The sequence below is a fragment of the Leptodactylus fuscus genome, chromosome 11 (assembly GCF_031893055.1).
Source record: "Leptodactylus fuscus isolate aLepFus1 chromosome 11, aLepFus1.hap2, whole genome shotgun sequence".
NCBI classification, from domain to species: domain Eukaryota; kingdom Metazoa; phylum Chordata; class Amphibia; order Anura; family Leptodactylidae; genus Leptodactylus; species Leptodactylus fuscus.
This window is the reverse complement of record NC_134275.1, coordinates 29,695,841-29,716,723: the sequence shown is the minus strand read 5'-3', so window position 1 is coordinate 29,716,723 and position 20,883 is coordinate 29,695,841. Positions and strand designations below refer to the sequence as shown.

The 20,883-nt window shown below is 44.1% G+C and overlaps 1 protein-coding gene across 2 annotated transcripts in view; it reads left to right on the top strand.

Annotated features, from left to right (window-relative positions):
• The window catches only part of LOC142184979 (protein crumbs homolog 2-like), a 100,109-nt gene extending 79,499 nt beyond the window's left edge, over nucleotides 1–20,610 (top strand). Inside the window, exons 9-13 of one of the 2 annotated variants that reach the window (XM_075260167.1) lie at nucleotides 731–896; nucleotides 1,212–2,070; nucleotides 2,418–2,534; nucleotides 5,223–5,343; nucleotides 20,319–20,610. In XM_075260167.1, the coding sequence (XP_075116268.1) occupies nucleotides 731–896; nucleotides 1,212–2,070; nucleotides 2,418–2,534; nucleotides 5,223–5,343; nucleotides 20,319–20,543 (1,488 nt within the window). In that variant the 3' untranslated portion in view covers nucleotides 20,544–20,610. Of the gene's footprint in view, nucleotides 1–730; nucleotides 897–1,211; nucleotides 2,071–2,417; nucleotides 2,535–5,222; nucleotides 5,344–6,937; nucleotides 7,391–20,318 lie in introns of those variants that run through there. The other variant, XM_075260166.1, reaches the window with a different exon arrangement.
• Nucleotides 20,611–20,883: the final 273 nt, after the last annotated feature.

The following is a 20,883-nucleotide window of genomic DNA, read 5'->3' as shown; positions in this document are numbered from 1 at the left end:
TAAAAAATCTGAACACACTTTAAGGACACTAAGGCTCCCTGAACTAATGGGTAGCGCAGAAAAACATGTCTTCAAACCAGCAAGTTCTCTATTAAGACTTCCATACAAATCCCCTGAGGAGTGCCCCCCTCTCTATTAGAGAGGTATAGGGTGACCTAGGAAAAGATGTACGACCTGCCGTTGTAAGGACAGGAGCTATTGTTTGGGGGAATGGGGTTACGCTAGGCTCATTCTAGTATTCGAGACTCCGTCCCAGATTCTGCTTAAAATCAGCGAAGAGAAAAGTCCTGCAAGGAGGATTCTTCTCTCCACTGGCTTCAGTATAAAAGTGGCAGCAACCCAGTGGATTATGGTCTATGGGGTGACCACTTTTTAAGCAGGCAGGGTCTAATTTTTTGGGGGATCCCCATGCTAGTGTGAACGTAAGACATCATACTTCTCTACTAACTAGGATTAACATTAGCACCCCAATTTCCTTTCCTTCTTCTTTCCCACTTTACTGGTCACCGGTAAGATAGTTCTGATATTTTATTTTTTCACATTATGACACTTGAACTTGGTAACTTATTACGAGACCCTTTTTGGACCTGTATTTAATATATCAGTAACATTTCTATTGTAATTTTAGTAATCCTTCGGGTGATACATAACATCCCTGGATGCATTGTATATATCACATATCTAGATGCGTCTATGGAGTGTTTAATAGATTTTACCTCCTTCTTTCTAGTCCAGCCCATGCAAGAATAATGGCACCTGCACTGTGACCTGGAATGACTTCACCTGCCAGTGTTCAGCCAACTTTACCGGGACAACGTGTGAGGAGCCGGTGTGGTGTCACCGGAGGCCTTGTCCACCAGAGTCTACCTGCAAGGACTTTCCCGGAGGGTATACATGTATGGATTGCTCTTTTTTATTATATATATTATATATTTTTATATCTTTGTAGATAATGCATACTTGCCAGCTTTTCCAAAATGTATGGGAGTCTGCCACAAAAAATGGTGACCTCCCAGTGTGGGTGAATCTCCCAGGCCCCTGGTTACATTATACATGATATGGGTGCTATGTGTTGGTGACATCTGAGTAATGCTGTGGTATACCCCAAAAGGGGCAGAGCTTTAGATAAAGTGTTACTTGATTAATGCATTCTGAATTATATTTCGAGAATTCTCGAGCCTGAGATGACTTCACATTCTTCATATTTACAGGTCTGGTCAATGCCACTTTCAAAGAAGAAAGCTCAGTGACATTTACATCCAATATTCCATCAGAACATCAACTTACATCACTGTCACTGGACTTTAGGACCAGAGATTTGGACGCTGTTTTGCTGGAGGCCATCAAAGATCAGGACCAAATATCCATCACCATTGAGAACGGTCAGTTGCTCTTCACATTGAATGGTGGGAACAGCGTGGAGGAAATCCGCTTTCACTCAAAGACTGGCATCTCTGATGCTTTGTGGCACAGACTTGAGATGGTGATGAAAGATCCTACAGCTGTGGCTCCTCAGTGGACTATAAGCTTGGACAATGGGTACAGTATGGCAGTACAGGCCAACGCTGGCAGCTTGAGTTTCTTAGCTGAAGACACTGCAATTCAAGTGGCCAGGAATTACACTGGATGCCTTGGGCAAGTTTCCATCGGAGGCTTATATCTTCCATTTGCTGATCAATTATTTCCTCAACAGATCATTAAGAAAGATCAAGTGTCCCTGGAGCTTGGATGTAGAGGAGCAGATGTGTGTGGGGATGACCCCTGCCAGCATGGCGGAGAATGTAAAGATCTGTTCAATTCCTTCAGCTGTACATGTTTAACAGGATGGGAAGGCATACACTGTGAGCTCAACATCGATGACTGCCAGTCCAGCCCCTGTGTTCATGGTGTGTGCTATGACCTCGTCAATGACTATCGGTGCAACTGTTCTTCAGGATTCACTGGCAGAAACTGTGAAGTCAATGTGGATGACTGTCAGCAGCATCGGTGCTTAAATGGAGGGTCCTGCTTAGATGGTGTGAACAGATACACATGTATGTGCCCAGACTCCTATACCGGGGCTTACTGCCAGTAAGTGTCACTAGTGTATCTGAACCATAAATACCTGGTAATAACAAACAAACCCCATAATCTCATATTAAAGGGGTATACCATAATACTGTAGCCACTGCATTATTTACATTGATCCATCTACTTGGTAGTAACTGTGCAGGGTGTGACAACGTTACAGCTACTACTAAAATGGCTTGCAGGTAGGAAGACAGACTGACACGAAATAATGGAGAGGCCGCTGTTTATTGCCACTTATACCAAGACACGCTGTGTGGGTAGACTGACCCATGTAAACCATAGAGAGACTGCAAAACTCCGAATAATCAATAATATAATAAATATCATCTGACTTTCCTTATTGATAGATGGCCGTTCCCTCCTGAGCGATGCAGAATAAATGTTACATGTCTGAATGGTGGTAAATGCAACCATGGATACTGGGGCGCAAACTGTACCTGCCGGCCAGGCTTTTTAGGGAAAAGGTAAGACTCATACATCAACATACCAAACAAATATATCAGAAATCCTATAAAATAAAAACAAGTCACATTTACACATTACTTTACCATCCAACAACCCCTAGAAATAGACCATAATACCGTTCAAATCTTATTGAGTAAGGGGCACACCAGAGGGTCCTCTAGTCCAGGGGTCGGGAACCTTCGGCTCTTCAGCTGCTGTGAAACTACAACTTCCATCATGCTGCATTCACTTCCATGGGAGTTCCAAGAACAGCAGAGCAAGTATGCATGCTGGGAGTTGTAGTTTTGCAACAGCTGGAGAGCCGTACGTTCCCTACCCCTGCTCTAGTCTAACAATGCTGACTACATCTGCTTAGCAGCTATTGTTAACTTCTAGCCCAAGTCCTGTTATAAGCACGGCTAGTGTACCAGCTTAAAGGGTTGGCCAGTTTCCAAATAGATGTTATTGCTTGTAGGGCCTTTTTAACACATTGGTGGGCCCCGTACATACGTTTTGTGGCCCTCATACAGTATAATGCCCCATTGCACATTTCCCCCCAGTGTAAAGTCCCTCTGCTGGTGTGCCCACTGTATAATTTTTTCCCACAGCTTTATGTCCTCTCCTGGTTCTCACAGTACAGTGTTTCAAATAAAGGAAAAAAGAAATACTAAAATACTCTCCTCTCCCCATTCCTTTCGGTAACTGGTCACTTCAGGTAGCAGCAGGCATGATGTAAAGATCATCATCACATCGCTCCTCTTGCTGAGCAGAGACAGGGGCCAAATGGGGAAGCAGGGAGTGGATGGCTCCTGCTTTTCCACTGTATTCAACTCATCTGCTCCCAGATAACACAGATAAGTTTTAATCGTCCCGGAGAAGCAGGACAACACTTTAAATGTTGGACTGTCCCTCAGTCTTATGGGGGCTCTCACTACAATAAAGCAGCCCTGATGTTTACAAAATAAAAACTTGGACAGTCATTCATTCTGCTTACTCCCAGTGGGGAAAAATCAGTCCACGGTCATGTGATGGACACAGGTGCCCAGCTCGTTACCAGGTGCCTAATTAGACATCTGCCTGGTAACAAGCTGTGCACTTGTGTGTCCATCACATGACCGTGGACTGATTTTTATCCACTGGTAGTAATCAGAATGAATGGCAGCAATCAGAGATCTAGAAAACTATGAGGAATTCATACAGAAAGTATATTGGAAAATTGTACAACTTTTCTATATACAAACACTAACCTTTACTTATTACAACTGGAGTACCCCTTTAACTCTGTGATTGAAGCTGCTAGGTAAAGCCAGATGGGCAAACCCTTGTATAGCTCAATCTAACCCCAGGCTATTGTAGTATTTGTTCACAACCTCATATATGTCAATTCTGTTCCGAGACCACGTTTGACTATGTTTTGCAAGATCACAAGCTTGCAAACTTTGGTCCTGCATGGAAGTAGTGAGGAGAAATGGAGCATTTCCTGAGAGTTGTAGAGCAGCCATGTTTTAAGATTTTTTTTTTTTGAAGGGCGAGAAAGTTCACTTAAAATGTAGTAGGTTATTGTCATGTTAAACCTATGAATATAGTCTTGGTGGTCAGACATGTCCACCATGTAGCATTGGAGTCCCCAGGGAAGCCGTGAGCATATGAGATTGAGGAACACAAAACGTGCATTCATTGAAAGGTCTAAATCGATCATATATGGCACAGCCTTAGGTGTCACCTCCACAGAGGAGCCCAAGTCTTTTTGTTTCTTATCAGAGAAAAAAAGAGACTTGTCCATTACACATGCACCTGACAACATGGAGTTTTCACAAAGTCCCATGATCTCGCCATGATGGAACTTTCAGGTTGTGTAGGGGCCACCACAACAATGACTAACTGTAAGGGCTAAACATATCTGTAAGGCCGGGGCCCTATGGGACATAAACACCGCGATTTGCCCGCAGCGGAGACGGAAAAATTGCGGCGTTGTACAGTGCAGGCAGAGTGGATGGGATTCATGCAAATCCCACGCCCACTTTGTGGAAAAGATTGCAGCGCGGTCATGCTGCGATTTGCAAAGCCATTGTGGCCTTGCAAATTGCAGCATGTCAATTATATCTACGGAAACGCCGCCCGCTTAGCATATGCATTACATGTATGTTGGCCAAAACTGACAATTTTGCTAGAACTGGACAACCATGTAAGGTTTATGGGGTCCTCCTGAGTCTCCCCCAACGACGAATGTCAGGGGTGATGAGGTTTAATCAGTTTGATGTGGATGGTGAAATCCTATTGTTCTCAAGGTGACACACCACTACCCGCTCCTGCCTCCTCCCTGCTATGAACAAGCACAGGTTGGGCCGAGTCTGCATGTGTATGGGGGAGGTGAGAGAGATAGCTGTCCACTAATCTAATTTTCATGTCCAGCCTATGTTTACACTCAGCAAATTTATTACCAACCAAAAACCTATTACATGCATGTGAATGAGGTTGTTTCTGTAGTATTTGCCTAGACTGGGCGACAGTCACAGAAATGACTGAAACGGATCTGTCAAGTTGTGTGAATATATCCTAATACAGTAAGACAAAGCAAAGAGCCCCCCAATCTCCCCTGTCTATAGACTATACTTGGAGCAGGAGGCACGATAAGATCCTTCTTATATACTGTAATACTCACTATACATTCGGCTAGATGATCTTCTCTTATATTCCTGGTTATGCAGATGTGAGATCAATATCAATGACTGTGAGCCCAACCCGTGTCTGAATGGCGGGGCCTGCCAGGATGCAGACAACAACTACAAGTGTATCTGTAACGCCAGCTTCAGTGGGGTCCGCTGTGAGGTAGGTGCAGGTGATATTACATACGGATCCTGTCCAGTGTCAGAAAATCACTATGCTAAACTTCCTAAAGCAATGCTTGTGCCGTCACTCCAGACGTGTGACCTCCACTGCCGGGATCACATGCTATAGTCAGAGTTCCTTCATTGCTGTTGCTTTTGTCAGAAGTCTGCATGTTTCTTAAGTGTTGGGTAACAGTCTTGCATGTTCTATGTGATGACTTAATGTCTATGTCAGTGAAGCTGTGGAGCCTTTATTAATCCAGGGAATATCTAATCTCACTGTACCTGCACCCTCTGCCAGGAATCCTCAGCTCAGGGTACTATGGGGGAGATGTACTGCCCTGGGCTGTAGTCCTGCATGCCGTCTACTCCTAGATGTAATGGAGGCTCCTGATGTGGGATAGATCTGTGGGCTGGATCTGTTTGATGCCTGTTGGGTGTCCAGACTTTGTGTATAACCTGCATGTTTTCCTTCCAAGTCTACCTAATGCATGTCTCCGATTACCATGTCCTTTGTTCTACTACTTAATCTGTTTTCTTTGAGTTTTATTCACAATTACCTTTTAAAGGAGTTGTCCAGCTTTTTCATATTGATGACTTCTAGTCACTATAAATCAATAATATCAGATTTAGGGGGATCTGATGACCGGCACCTGCACAAACAGCGGCAGACACCGGAAGCAGATGGCACTGCCCATGATGTAATGGACTGCGGCAGTCTGGCAGGACCACTACACATTGGACAAAACCATCTGCTGCTTGTGAACAGCTGATCAGTGGTGGTGCCAGGTGTGGCCCCTCCATTCTCAATGATCTAACATTGATAACCAATCCTGAGGATAGGTCAACAATATCAAAAAGCTGGATAACCCTTTTTAATACCAGAGGCCAAGTTTAAGGGTATGTTCTCACTGGACCAAAATGCTGCAGAATTTAGTACAGAAAATCTATAGCATTTTTAATAGCTGCAAAGTGGATAGAGTCTAATTCGCACACTGAATCTGTGTAGAAATAGATCTGATGAACGTTGTAGGTTTTTGGTACAAATTTCAGCACTGCAGCAGATTAAGAGCAACAAAAACACAAAACAATGACCATTCAGTGCTGCAGAAAACGTAAAGCGTTGCATTCTCTCTGGAACATACCCTAAACCGTCTGGGTTATGCTATAACTTCCAAGCACTAACCTGCTGATGGCTTTATATATATCACTTATCTGTAGATTCCACTCAAGAGCCAGAGTATCAGATATCATAGAAAAGTCTGAAAAGCTCACTTGGGTAGACAGAACCTACAGTCCAACAGCACAAAAAATAAATGTTATTACAAGATTTGCTTTTGTAACGCAGGGCTGGCTGACCACCCAATATGTAGTGAGGGTTCCTGACTGCACAATGGCAGCTGTTATGGAAGAGAAGGCTTGGCCTGTTGAATTGTGGCTTACCCCTGTCTCCCTATTAGAAGATATGCACACTTAGCCAAGCCTAGCATGCATGTGTATAGAGGAGCTGGGGCACATAGCTAATATGACACTCTGTATTGTATAGTTTCTATGTTCTGACCATCTGAGTACACACTTGTATCCATTTCTTGCAGAAAAGCAATGCGGCTTTGGCCTTCCCTTTCCCTCTCCTTGGAGTTGCAGTCCCTGTGTCTTGTGGGGTTTTGCTTCTGTTTATTATTGTGGGCATTTTCATGGTGCTGACAGCAAGGAAGAGGAGACAGTCAGAAGGAACATACAGTCCAAGCCAACAGGAAGTGGCCGGTGCCCGGCTAGAAATGGATAGTGTCCTAAAAGTGCCCCCTGAAGAGCGACTGATATGATCCAGCAAAAGGGACGTTTGTGCGAAAAACTATGAGCGAGTAAAAATCCTTTCTATAGTGAATGGACTATTTGTCATAAGGATGGAAATATTTTTGGTTCCTCTCTGCTTGCAGACTTTACCACTGCCTATATAACCTTCAAGACCAGGAACATGAGACGGTGTGAGAAACAATTCTGCCTAATGTACAGGCAGATGCCATAAAGCCACGCTAACCCTCTGTCTGTCCAGACATGGTGAATATCCAGAGCCGTGCTCTTCAGTAGGCATCAGTTATACTTGAACTTTCCAGAAGCAATATTCTGGATGTGCCTTAATGATATTTTTTTTATATTACCATAAAGAGACAATACTAACCTTTCTGTACCTTACACTAGTATGGAAAGTGATGGGAGTCATCTGCTGTGCCGTAGCGGGGGTGTTGGCAATTCCATTATGTCGTCCGACTACCATACAGCAAGACCAAGAGCCTGTGAGGGGGGATACACAGTAAGACTCTGTTCACACTCCGTGAAGACCTTCTATCCGAGGTATACATTGAGATTCAATACCACATGAACATACCGAAAAACTGTGTGAAAGGGGCTTTAAGGTAAATGAACTTGTGAAGGTAAAATCACACAATGGCCGTGCTTCGGGGACCGATACATCTCTTGGAAAATCCACAGCAACCTTCAACTCCTCAGATACTGGAGATACGCACTGTGATCAATTGATTGAGTAGTGCTGGGGATAATAGAGGGTCACGTTCAATCAATGTATGGTCGGTCAGATGGACCAAAACCGTAGAGATTCAGGAGATGATAGGAACTACTGAGACTTCCAAAATAAAAAAAACAGGACTCGCGCTCCTCACAAATACACTGGGTGCACTGGAATACGAACGCGTTTCGGGGGGTTAATTGCTTACGAATAGCACACGCCTTCATCAGATGTATACAAATAACATAGACATGTAACTGTATCCATATTAAAAAGAAAATTTTCGCCAGAATAAAACATGCTTAAAAATGTATTATCCAAACATTCCAATCATATTAGTAAATAGATTAATAATGTGCATAATAGGAAGACTGTAATAACTAATAACCACATAGTGCGTATGCTAAAAGCTTATTGCACTCATTATTGGTACGACTTATTGGTACAACTAGTGACTGACATAAATGGTATCATCCTACAATATAACTCATAAAATAAGTAGAAATGAATATACCGTATATAAGCTGACCTGAATATAAGCCGAAGCCCCTAATTTTACCACAAAAAACTTGGAAAACGTATTGACTCAAGTATAAGCCGGGGGGGGGGGGGGGGATGCAGCAGCTACTGGAAAATTTCAAAAATTAAAATATAAAATAGATACCAATAAAATTACATTAACTGAGACATCATGGTCATGTGCATTACAGCTTAGTAACTCCATGTACCTCATTGTAATAGCAGTTAACCCCATCATGTCCCTCACATTAACCCCCTGTGTGCCTCACATAAGAGTTACTGATATGTGGGTCATATGGAGGTATTAGGTATCTTCATAATTAAGGTCCTTTATTAGTACCCCCATGTGTCTCACATATTAGTAACCCTTATATGGGGCACACAGGGGTTAATATGAGGGACATGATGGGGTTAACTGCCATTAATGTGAAGCACATGTTGTTACTGAAACTAAATTAATAACCCCAAATGCCTGACATTACTAATAGTAATCCAGCAGGTACCTGTGTGTTTTACTTTCACTTTACTGTAGCTTCCTTTCCTCGATACGACAGACATCTTCTGTAAGACACAATGAATCCTGCACATAATGGCCACTGACTTATCCGCAGATGTTACATTCTAGTAGCTACAGGACCTTTGATGACATTACAGTCACGTGATCTACATGACAAGCCAATCACAGAGCAGTAGCACTAAAGGACCTCACCCTTTGTTTAATTTATGCAGGTCCTTGCAAGTTCCTTTGCTCCGTGGACCCTGACTCAAGTATAAGCCAAAAAATTGTGTGAGCTTTTTCATCATAAAAACTGTGCTGAAAAAGTCGGCTTATATTCAAGTATATACGGTAAATGTAAAAACAAGTGGAAAGAACATATGTAAGACAACCTACAGATTTAGGCAGAAAATAAGCATAAAATATGTGTTGTCTCCTCTGTATGGCATTGCAAGTGCTGTCCAGGTTGTTTATGGTGCGACAGTGTAATCCCAGTTATCTTGTACCAAGGAAAGAGAAGTAAATAAGCAAATGTAAATATAACCATACCTCAGTCTAAGGTAGAGTGAAAAAGTGCGGGAGTGCTTTAAAGAAGTTGTTCGGGATGTGAAATCCCTAAACTAATCTAACCCCCCCCCCCCCCCACACGGGTATATTTAACCATAGAGTCAATGTGACTGCCCGGGGACATTTTCTGATAATCCGGTGACTATCAGTTTCCCCATTTCCGGAAACGCATCGTCACTACTACTCCCCTCATCCACGTCACTCATACTTACCCATCTATGTCTTCTTCAAGCTAAACGGGTCCTCCTCCTGTACTGGCAGGGTGCACACTCTGAAGAAGTGCGCACACAGTACAGGAGGAAGGGGAGCCGTCTCACAGGAAGAAGCCATGGAGGATAGGTATGTAATATGGGTCGGGGGTTGGACTGAGTAGGTAGGGTAGGACATATAGGATAACTAGGATAGGAAGGATAGCTAGAGAGACAGGGAAGGGGTGTATGGGAGGGAGGGGAGAAAGTTGAGAGGCGTTAGAAAGTTACATAGCAGGAAGCAGAAGGAAGTAAAAGCAAGAGACACTAGGAGCCCCCAGAGACACCCAGAAATCACTCAAAATACACTAAAAAGTCTATAGGTACATTTATTAACCCATTAATAGCACCATTATACTTTTTTTTTTTTTTTTAATTTTGCCCAGAAAATCCCTTTAAGGGCTAGTAGGAGGAGCAAATAACATGATGTTATGTGGCATAGGATTCCCTCTACATTGAAAGGAAAGAGCCCAGCAGGAGGGAGTGGCCAGGGGCGGAGCCTGTGGCTAAAGCTGAACTGATAAAGGATGTAGTGCTAGCAGAGGAGTCTATTAGGCTACAGCTAATAATCCTGACAGCCAATGGCAGCTAAAGCTTAGCTCATTCTGTAGTGGCAGGGGACTTACTAGAGACAATATAAAGTTTATATAACTACAGCTAGTGACACTATGCACCAGTGCTGGGGCTACTAAGGCTGGTCTTACACGGCCATAATGTAAGTCCGCAATTGAGGGTTTCCAATTGTGGACACATTATATTCAATGTGGCCTCTTACACCACCAGATATTTTATCCGTGGTGTGGCCAGGCCGCAACTGTGGTCCGCAATCTATAGAACATGTCCGTAATGGCCGTGAATAGTGGCACTGTACGGACTCGCCCATAGAACTCTATGGGTGAGTGTGGCAGGACACGGATGTCTGCGGACTCTATGTTAGTGATCAGCAACTTGCGGACTATGCATTCAATACGGTCGTGTAAGACCAGCCTTAGGATAAATTCACACTGAGTATACGCTGACTGATTCTGAACGTTAAAACATGTTCAGAATCAGCGCATACAAAGCAGATCTCGTTCATTTCAATGGGAGCCGGCATATGTGCGCTCCCCATTGAAATTAATGGGCTGCTTTTCCCTCTATTAGTTTCAATGTGCTATGCGCATATCACACTGAAAGCAATAGGGAAAAAAGCAGCCCATTCATTTCTATGGGGAGCACTCGTATGCCGGCTCCCATTGAAATGAACGGGATCTGCTTTGTACGCGCTGATTCTGAACGTGTTTTAACGTTCAGAATCAGTCAGCGTATACTCAGTGTGAATGTACCCTTAGGGACATTGTTAGAAGGAAAGATTGTGTGTGTGTGAGATAAATGCTGTGGACATGATGATACTGTAATATATAAAACATCATATTAAATAAAGGGAGATGGATAAAAGGTTATGGAGAGGGTCCGTCCAAAATTTCTTTTAGATGGTATGTTTATACTAGGAGACTATATTCAATAGAATGAGCCAAGCTTTAGCTGCCATAGCTTACAGTGCCATTAGCTTTACACTCCTCTGCTAGCACTACATCCTTTATTATTAGGGAGTCTTATTTTTACACGTGTATTTAGCAAAAATACACGCGTGTTTACTCCGTGTGCAGGCTCCCTTAGTTCAGCTTTAGCCGCTGCTCTGGGAGTGTCAGGCCCCGCCCCTGGCCACACCCACCTGCTGATAGGATCCAGGCTCCTTCCATTCACTACAGAGGGAATCCTATACCACATAACATAATGATATTTGCATTACACATGCGGGGGAGGTGCTCCTCTTCCTTAAAGCACTCCCAGTTTTCACACTAGAGCAGGCAGACTGAGGTATGGTTACATTTACATTTGCTTATTTACGTCTCTTTCCTTGGTACAAGATAACTGGGATTACACTTTGGCACCATACACAACCTGGCCAGCACTTGCCGTATAGAGGAAGACAACAACTATTTTCTGCCTAAATCTGTGGGTTTCTTACATATTTTCTTCCCACTTGTTTTTACATTTATATTCATTTCTACTTATTTTATGTTGTGCTGTAAGATGATGACACCATTTGTCTGTCACTAGTCGTACCAATAATGAGTGCAATAAGCTTTTAGCATACGCACTATGTGGTTATTAGTTATTACAGTCTTCCTATTATGCACATTATTAATCTATTTACTAATATGATTGGAATGTTTGGATAATACGTTTTTAAGTGTTTTATTCTGGCAAAAATGTTCTTTTTAAATATGGATACAGTTACATGTTTATGTTATTTGTATAGATCTGATGAAGGGGTGTGCTATTCGTAAGCAATTTACACCCCGAAAGGCGTTCTCTCTAATAAAGCCTTTTATACTTCATATTACGGTGCACCCAGTGTATTTGTGAGGAGCGCAAGTCCCGGATTTTATTTTGAAAATCTTAGTAGTTCCTATCATCTCCAGGGGCTTTAAGGTGGTCGAAAATATTAGATTATTGTTGGCTGAACCCAACAATTTGGTGGGACAGATACCTATCTAACATATCAGGCTTTCTGATTCTCTTCTAAGGTTGATATTGGGAGGAGAAAGAAGGGTTAGGCATATTCAGTCTTTTTTTTCCCTCATGGGAGATGCGATCCATGCTCAGCCACGTCAAGTGTGCATATGTGGGGTAGTCAGGAGGAATAGCGATTAGCCAGAAGCTACCTGAAATGTATGACTGGCGTAAGACGTGTCCTTGAAACCAATTGCCTTAAAGACAATACAATAGTTTCTGCTGCTGCTATCAGTAAGTAGGTAAACGGATGGCAGGGAAGGACTTGAGGCTTTGCAAATCGCAGCATGTCAATTATATCTACGGAAACCTCGGCGGCTTTCCCATGGATATGATGGAAAGAGAAAGTCCGCAGAGGAAAACTCCGTGAACTTTCTCTTCAAAATGCTACGGAAAGAACCGCAATGCGATCATGCAGAAGTTCTTACCGCAGCGCTTTATCACTGCGTTTACGGCCCGTGGGGCCTTGGCCTTAAAGATATTTTTTCTAAGGAAATATAAATGGCTACTGTCATGTTCTACTGCAGGTTACTTTATGCTGGTAATAAAAGGGCTTTTTTTTTTTTTAGCAAGTTAGACTGTACTAGAATACGCATTTCATAAACAGTTCCCAGCATTACGGCAGACACATACAGTCTTACTAATGTTGGGTCATTTCTACATTAACTTCTGACTAGTTAAGTTCTGTGCCGGATCATAGTTACCGTATTTTCCGGACTATAAGGCGCACATAAAAACCTACGATTTCCTCAGAAATCGTAAGTGCGGCTTATAGTCCGGTGCGCCTTATATATGGATGGAAGCGGCGGCAAAGTCTGCGTGCCGCTTCCATACATACATAAAAGGCACCGTAAGGGTGCATTCACAGTACGGAACGCCGGCGTGTATCACAGCAGTACACGCCGGCGTTACAGCAGGGCTGCCGGACACTTCCTATTCATTTCTATGGGAGCCGGCATGCGAGCGCTCCCCATAGAAATGAATGGACAGACACTTCCCATTCATTTCTATGGGAGCCGGCATGCGAGCGCTCTATGAATGGAAAAAAGCAGTCCATTCATTTCTATGGGGAGCGCTGGCATGCCGGCTCCCATAGAAATGAATGGGAAGTGTCCGGCAGCCCTGCTGTCACGCTGAAACAGAACGTGAAACTTACCGAGCGGTGCAGGGCGGGCGGGCATTCAGGCCTCCTCTTCCTCCGATGTTCCGTCCTTCTCCGGCGCTCGCTGATAATGGCCGGGGCGCATGCGCAATATCATAATGCTTCTACTACTGCGCATGCGCCCTGGCCATTATCAGCGAGCGGCGGAGGAGGAGGACGGAACATCGGAGGAAGAGGAGGCCTGAATGCCCGCCCACCCTGCACCACTCGGTAAGTTTCACAACATTACGGTTGGTCTCTATCAGCATGATTTTGCTGATAGAGCCCCTCCTCGCCTGCCGAGCGCTTCCAATAGAAGCGGCTGGCACGCGGGGGGTTAAGCGGCCGCTGGCAAAGTCTGCCTGCCGCCGCTTTCAAGAACATATAATGCGCACCGGACTGCGGCTTATAGTCCGGTGCGCCTTATATATGAACCGAGACGGACTATAAGGCGCTCATGGGCAATGCGGCTTATAGTCCAGTGCGCCTTATAGTCCGTAAAATACGGTACTGCATGTATACTTCATCTACCTGTGAATGGGTCCTACAGTAATGTCCTCCTTATGAGCATGACCAGGATCTGTATTGCATCAGAAAAACACACACCCAACAGAAGACCTATTACTATGTGATCCCCATGCAGTCACTGTGGCAGTATATTACCCGAAGGCGTATTCACATGACCGGTCCGTGTGTCAACTCCAAGCGACATACTGTCCTATAATATAATCAGTACAGAACAATATATCACTGGGCCGCAAGGGATTCCTAGTGTCATGGATAACTATACTGCTAAGAGTCCCGCATCCAGCATAAGGTGGAGGATGGTAAATCCAGCCAACATAGACTAAGTTTCACGGCTGAAGGCGCCCTTTCTGTTGCGAGTCCCATGTCCCTGTGTTGGGACATCATTGCTTCAACAGAAACTCGAGAAAGTAGAGACCAGTGGTAGGATCTGTACTTCCTTCTTTTTTTTTTTGCATCCTATTCTGAGCCATTACAAAAATATTCCTGGCTGGACATCCCCTCTAAACCACCATTGTACTGTAGGTTACACACTGTATGAACACTGGTTTTACCCTTTGTAAATGGCGATGTATAAACTGTATGATAATTGGTTTGTATATATTGTACTGAAAGAAACGGGCAGTGCCCGGGTGCCATGTACTGTAAATAAACTGCCAAATGCAACAGCAAATGAATGAACTCTATTCCAAAAATTATGTCAAAAAATAAATAAAAACTCCTGGTAACTGGTGTTCTGTATTGCTCCACTGAAATACTACACTTAGATAATGTTCCATACAGTCCTATGAAAAAGTTTGGGCACCCCTATTAATCTTAATCATTTTTAGTTCTAAATATTTTGGTGTTTGCAACAGCCATTTCAGTTTGATATATCTAATAACTGATGGACACAGTAATATTTCAGGATTGAAATGAGGTTTATTGTACTAACAGAAAATGTGCAATATGCATTAAACCAAAATTTGACCGGTGCAAAAATATGGGCAGCTCAACAGAAAAGTGACATTAATATTTAGTAGATCCTCCTTTTGCCTCTAGTTGCTTCCTGTAGCTTTTAATCAGTTCCTGGATCCTGGATGAAGGTATTTTGGACCATTTCTTTCTACAAAACAATTCAAGTTCAGTTAAGTTTGATGGTCGCCGAACATGGACAGCCCGCTCTCAAATGATCTGAAAACAAAGATTGTTCAACATAGTTGTTCAGGGAAAGGATACAAAACGTTGTCTCAGAGATTTAACCTGTCAGTTTCCACTGTGAGGAACATAGTAAGGAAATGGAAGACCACAGGGACAGTTCTTGTTAAGCCCAGAAGTGGCAGGCCAAGAAAAATATCAGAAAGGCAGAGAAGAAGAATGGAGAGAACAGTCAAGGACAATCCACAGACCACCTCCAAAGAGCTGCAGCATCATCTTGCTGCAGATGGTGTCACTGTGCATCAGTCAACAATACAGCGCACTTTGCACAAGGAGAAGCTGTATGGGAGAGTGATGAGAAAGAAGCCGTTTCTGCACGTACGCCACAAATAGAGTTGCCTGAGGTATGAAAAAGCACATTTGGAGAAGCCAACTTCATTTTGGAAACAAAGATTGAGTTGTTTGGTTATAAAAAAAGGCGTTATGAATGGCGTCCAAAAAGAAACAGCATTCCAAGAAAAACACTTGCTACCCACTGTAAAATTTGGTGGAGGTTCCATCATGCTTTGGGGCTGTGTGGCCAATGCCGGCACCGGGAATCTTGTTAAAGTTGAGGGTCGCATGGATTCCACTCAGTATCAGCAGATTCTTGAGAATAATGTTCAAGAATCAGTGACGAAGTTGAAGCCGGGGATGGATATTTCAGCAAGACAATGATCCAAAACACCGCTCCAAATCCTCAGGCATTCATGCAGAGGAACAATTACAATGTTCTGGAATGGCCATCCCAGTCCCCAGACCTGAATATCATTGAACATCTGTGGGATGATTTGAAGCGGGCTGTCCATGCTCGGCCACCATCTAACTTAACTCAACTTGAATTGTTTGTCCAAAATACCTTCATCCAGGATCCAGGAACTGATTAAAAGCTACAGGAAGCGACTAGAGGCTGTTATCTTTGCAAAAGGAGGATCTACTAAATATTAATGTCACTTTTCTGTTGAGGTGCCCATACTTTTGCACCGGTCAAATTTTGGTTTAATGCATATTGCACATTTTCTGTTAGTACAATAAACCTCATTTCAATCCTGAAATATTACTGTGTCCATCAGTTATTAGATATATCAAAATGAAATGGCTGTTGCAAACACCAAAATATTTAGAACTAAAAATGATTAAGATTAATAGGGGTGCCCAAACTTTTTCATAGGACTGTATCTTTACTATTATTACACAATTGTCTGATATTACAAAATCACCTTTGTAAAAGTCCTGTTTATTAAAGGGGATGGCTACAAGTTGACACTGATCATCTGTTCATCTATATCAGATTGAGCTGCAGTAGCACAGCTACTTACACAGTGTTTGGAGCTATCGCCGTCTGGCTCTGTACACTGTACTACAGTTGATATGTAGGAGAGTCAAGCACAGCCCACATCAGTCTGGTAGTGATGATAGGTCAATATTAAGAACCCTTGGACAACTCCTTTAATACCTGGTCACTACCAGGCCCAAGAGTCACATTACAGCTACTGTACATACATTACCAAGAAATAAGATCTTAGGCCTAGTTCACATCTGCGTTCGGTATTCCATTCAGGGAACAGAATACTGCATGCATTAAAAAGCGGTTAACTAAGAAACCACATGGACCCCATAGTCTATAATGGAGTCTGTGTGTTTTTTGTGTGTTGTCCACACGAATCATGCAGAGAGAAAAGCCCTGTAAGCCTTACCTGCAGTCTATGACACCTGTAGTAGTTCCCTTGCTTCCTGCCATGTGGCTCGTGCCGATGCTGCTTGGTTACTTTAGCTGTGGTGGGGTAGAAAACAGGAAGTAATCTCTGCTATGGCAGCATTTAACTTTGTGGAGACGTAGTGCTCCATGGGATGTTTACCCAGCGATTCCATGTCATAATTCACAACTACAATATTCTATTTTGTAAGGCTGAGGCTACTCAGACATTGTGGTAGCAACATCTGTCATGTGAAGTCACAGGGCAACCCCAAACATGAATATTACCTGCAGGATCGCCCTGTGATCTATGGCAACACAATCCACCACTCCAATAATACAGTATCATCGACTACCTGCCACAATGTAGTAATGTATAGAATAGAAAGAAACCTCATGTATTAGGGGAAGTTCACACAGGGTTTTTTGGTCCGGAACCTGAAGCAGAGGCCGCCTCAGGTTCTGGACCAAAATACAGGTAGCTGCGACTGGATGCCGGTGCAGTGCATCGGCATCCAGTCGTGTACTCCGCTCCGGATTAGGCCCAAATGAATGGGCCTAGTTGGGAGGGAGTGTCTTCAGGCGGATGTCGCAAGGTGAATCCGCCTGAAAGAATGAGCATCTCACTTCTTTTTTCCAGCTCCCGGAAAAGAAGAACTGACCGGTTCCCATTGATTTCAGTGGGAGCCATCTTTTTGGTCAAGATTTTGAGGCGGATAAGGCCTCACAATCCTGACCAAAAAACCCCATGTGAACTTACTCTTACTGTCTGCTTTCCTCTCTTCCCTTTAATTGCTGGATCTCTTATATAGTTCTGTGAAAGAGATCTATACAGTCTATGTATCTTCCTATTACCACACTGAGGATTAATAGTGGCAGGTTGCAGGTGATACGGTAGTATTAGCGAGGTTCGCTTGGTTAGACAGTGTAAGCACCCCCGTCCCCCACGCACTTCTCACCTGCTAACATTCAGCTGTAAATGTAATCAGATTTCTAGGAGGAATAACAGAGGCATAGAACAGAGTCATAAGAAAATATGGCCCAGAATTATTATGTGGAATACAAGTATCTCATAAACCAGACATCTCATAGCATAAGCAGTGATTACAGGTGATATGTTCTCTATATTATGGCAGGCAAATATCATACTATAAGCAAGGAAGCCTGTAAGAGGAGAAATAGAAGCAATGGGGCAATTTTAGGAAGACTGGCTTTTTGTACCCCACATCCCTGGTAGTTTTGTGCTACAAAACTGACATCAGGCATAGTTTTCAGTTGTACTTTAAAGGGGTTGTCCGGAATAAAAGGTAATTCCTACACTAATCTAAACACCTTCCCCCGCCTACTTTCTAAATTACACAATTCAACAAAAATGTATATTTACCCATTTATTAACCCATTAATAGCACTAACATGCCTTTTAATTAAAAAAAAAAAAAAAAAAAAGCTTTTTTTGTTGCAGATTTTGCTGCAGCTTTTTGAGCCAAAGTCAAGAATGGCTACAAAATGAATGGGAAATATATATGAAGTTCTTATACTTAGGGGGCGTTCACACTACCGTCGGTGTCCGACATGTAGTGTCCGCTCCTAGTGTCCGCTCAAAATCTGTCACGGACACTAGGAGCGGACACTAGATGTGTCCGTGACACCTGTCATTCACTTTAATGGGCATCGGGTGCGTTCTTTTGCACTCCGTGCCCGTCCTTTCCTGTCCGCAAGAGAAGATGTCCGACTTCTCAAGCGGACAGAAAAACCCTGCATGCAGGGTTCCTCTGTCCGCTTGAGAAGTCGGACATCTTCTCTTGCGGACAGGGAAGGACGGGCACGGAGTGCAAAAGAACGCACCCGATGCCCATTAAAGTGAATGACAGGTGTCACGGACACATCTAGTGTCCGCTCCTAGTGTCCGTGACAGATTTTGAGCGGACACTAGGAGCGGACACTACATGTCGGACACCGACGGTAGTGTGAACGCTCCCTTTATCCACTCCTGGCTTTGGCTCAAAAAAAGCTGCAGTAAGAAAGCTGAACTTCCACAATGTATGGCCTCAGCGTATGTAATCCTACTCATATTATAAAGGTGAAAGTTTGTGTGTTTGTTCCTCAATCACACAAAAACCGCTCAACCGATTTGCGTGAAATTTTCCACAAACATAGTTCATAGGCAGGATTGGACTTTTCGGAACAATCACGGACATACGTTCTTGGCAGGAGCAGCCTAAAACCAGAAATAGCAGCAGGTCTGCAATCCCACGGCGTCCGGGCTAGCCCCTAACCCTAGGCAATAACATTTACATATGCTTTCACACTTCCCCGCTCACGTTAAGGTTACTCCAGCGGCCTACCTCTTCCACGCTGCGGACCCGGCATCTTTGCCGAACACCAGTGCAATCGGGATCCACAACACCGCCCGGCATGCCACAGCAACTACACTGTATTTGCAGGCGCATGCGCACATTGCCGACGTACACGTCGTCTTCCGGGACGGCACCACTTTGCGGCCGTAGCCTAGGCCGCAGCGCCGGAAGTCCTCGGCAGCCCGCGACACCGCACTCAGCTTACTGGTCTTGCGCCTTCCCGACCCTCCAGCTTAGCTATGGTGAGTACAATGTGTCATTCGGCAGCGGGACAGTGCATGTGCCGGCAGGAGAGTTAGGGGATTTTGCGGAGGGGGCTAAACAGGGGGTTTTGGGGGGTGCCCTACAGGTGGGGGCCATAGGAGGGGGTGGTCTGCAGAAAAAGGGGGGTGGCGAGGTTGACCCGGGGTGCAGTGGGAGAGAGGGTTCGGGGCCCTGTGGAGGGGGGGGGGCGCGGGGGGTTGCGGCCAGGGCCATGGGAGAGAGAGGGGGGCCGGGGTGTGAAGGGGCAAGAGCTCGGGGGACGAGGGTGGCTGCGGGGAGCCAGGAGCAGATGGTAGGTAAAAAGCCTGCGGGGACAGGCGAGGAGAAAATGAGCCAGGGGCGCGCAGGATTGGACGTGGCGGTACACGGCAGATCATAACCAACGGCAAATGACAAAATATCAGCGGCTCAGCGCCAACTCCAACCCGCAGATGAAGTCGCGGGCAGATGCTAGTAGTATATAAGACAAGCTGAGGTGTCCCTTCCCTTCTCCATTGATCCTCGCCCACTCCAGGTGTAAAAACAACAAAGTGCTGCATTCTTTTGCGTACGGCCAGGATTTGCACCAAAGATTTGCCACTTGTTTGACAATTGTCCAACATAACAGCCAATAAGTGTTAAACTTCCCTGTAGCAACTCCTCAGGGGACATGAGGTATTACACCATTCTTATTACAATGAGTGGGCTGTACATGTTACACAGAGTTGATGGGTCCTCCAAGGTGACATATGCTCTTCTGAAAGTTTTCTAAAGAAGATATACTTAGGATTATTTGAGAGAACTAGTAATAAAAATACATAATAGGAACACAATGAATAACTAATTTCCAGGCCCTCCATGTTTATATGTAAGTTGTGCCTTTATTTACTTACTTTTTATGTTCACCCTTCTATGTTCTATGCAGAAGCCACGTTTGATCAGAAAAGCCGAGTCCTCCACCCTGGTTGGGTCAGCCATAGGGACAGGAATGCTTTTCATACTACTGCTTGTCATCACTATTATTATGATAGCAATGAGGAAAAAGAGAGCCACACAAGGGACATATAGTCCAAGTCGGCAAGAAAAAGATGGCGCTAGAGTAGAGATGTGGAATGTCCTCAAGCTGCCGCCTACAGAGAGACTGATCTGAGGAGGAAAAAACCTGAACTGCAGCAACAAATGGAGAAAATACAGTATAATCCACCATTACAAGCCAGTGTCTTCCCTCTCAGCATTTTTACCATGGAGAAACGCTAGAAGCCCCGGGTCACACTTCTGCCGGAGCAAAGCTCTTACCTACTGGCCCGGTTGGGTTGGCTCACAAAGCTTATGACAAAAAAAATCTGCTAAAATCTATTAATGCCTGAGGCTCACAAATGAGATGAACTGTAAGGACAATGAATGTTGATGACCAACCTAAACCAGCCAATGAATATAGTATAAAAGTGAAATAATTGGTAAAAGATGGCTTGCTCCATATAGCCCCACAG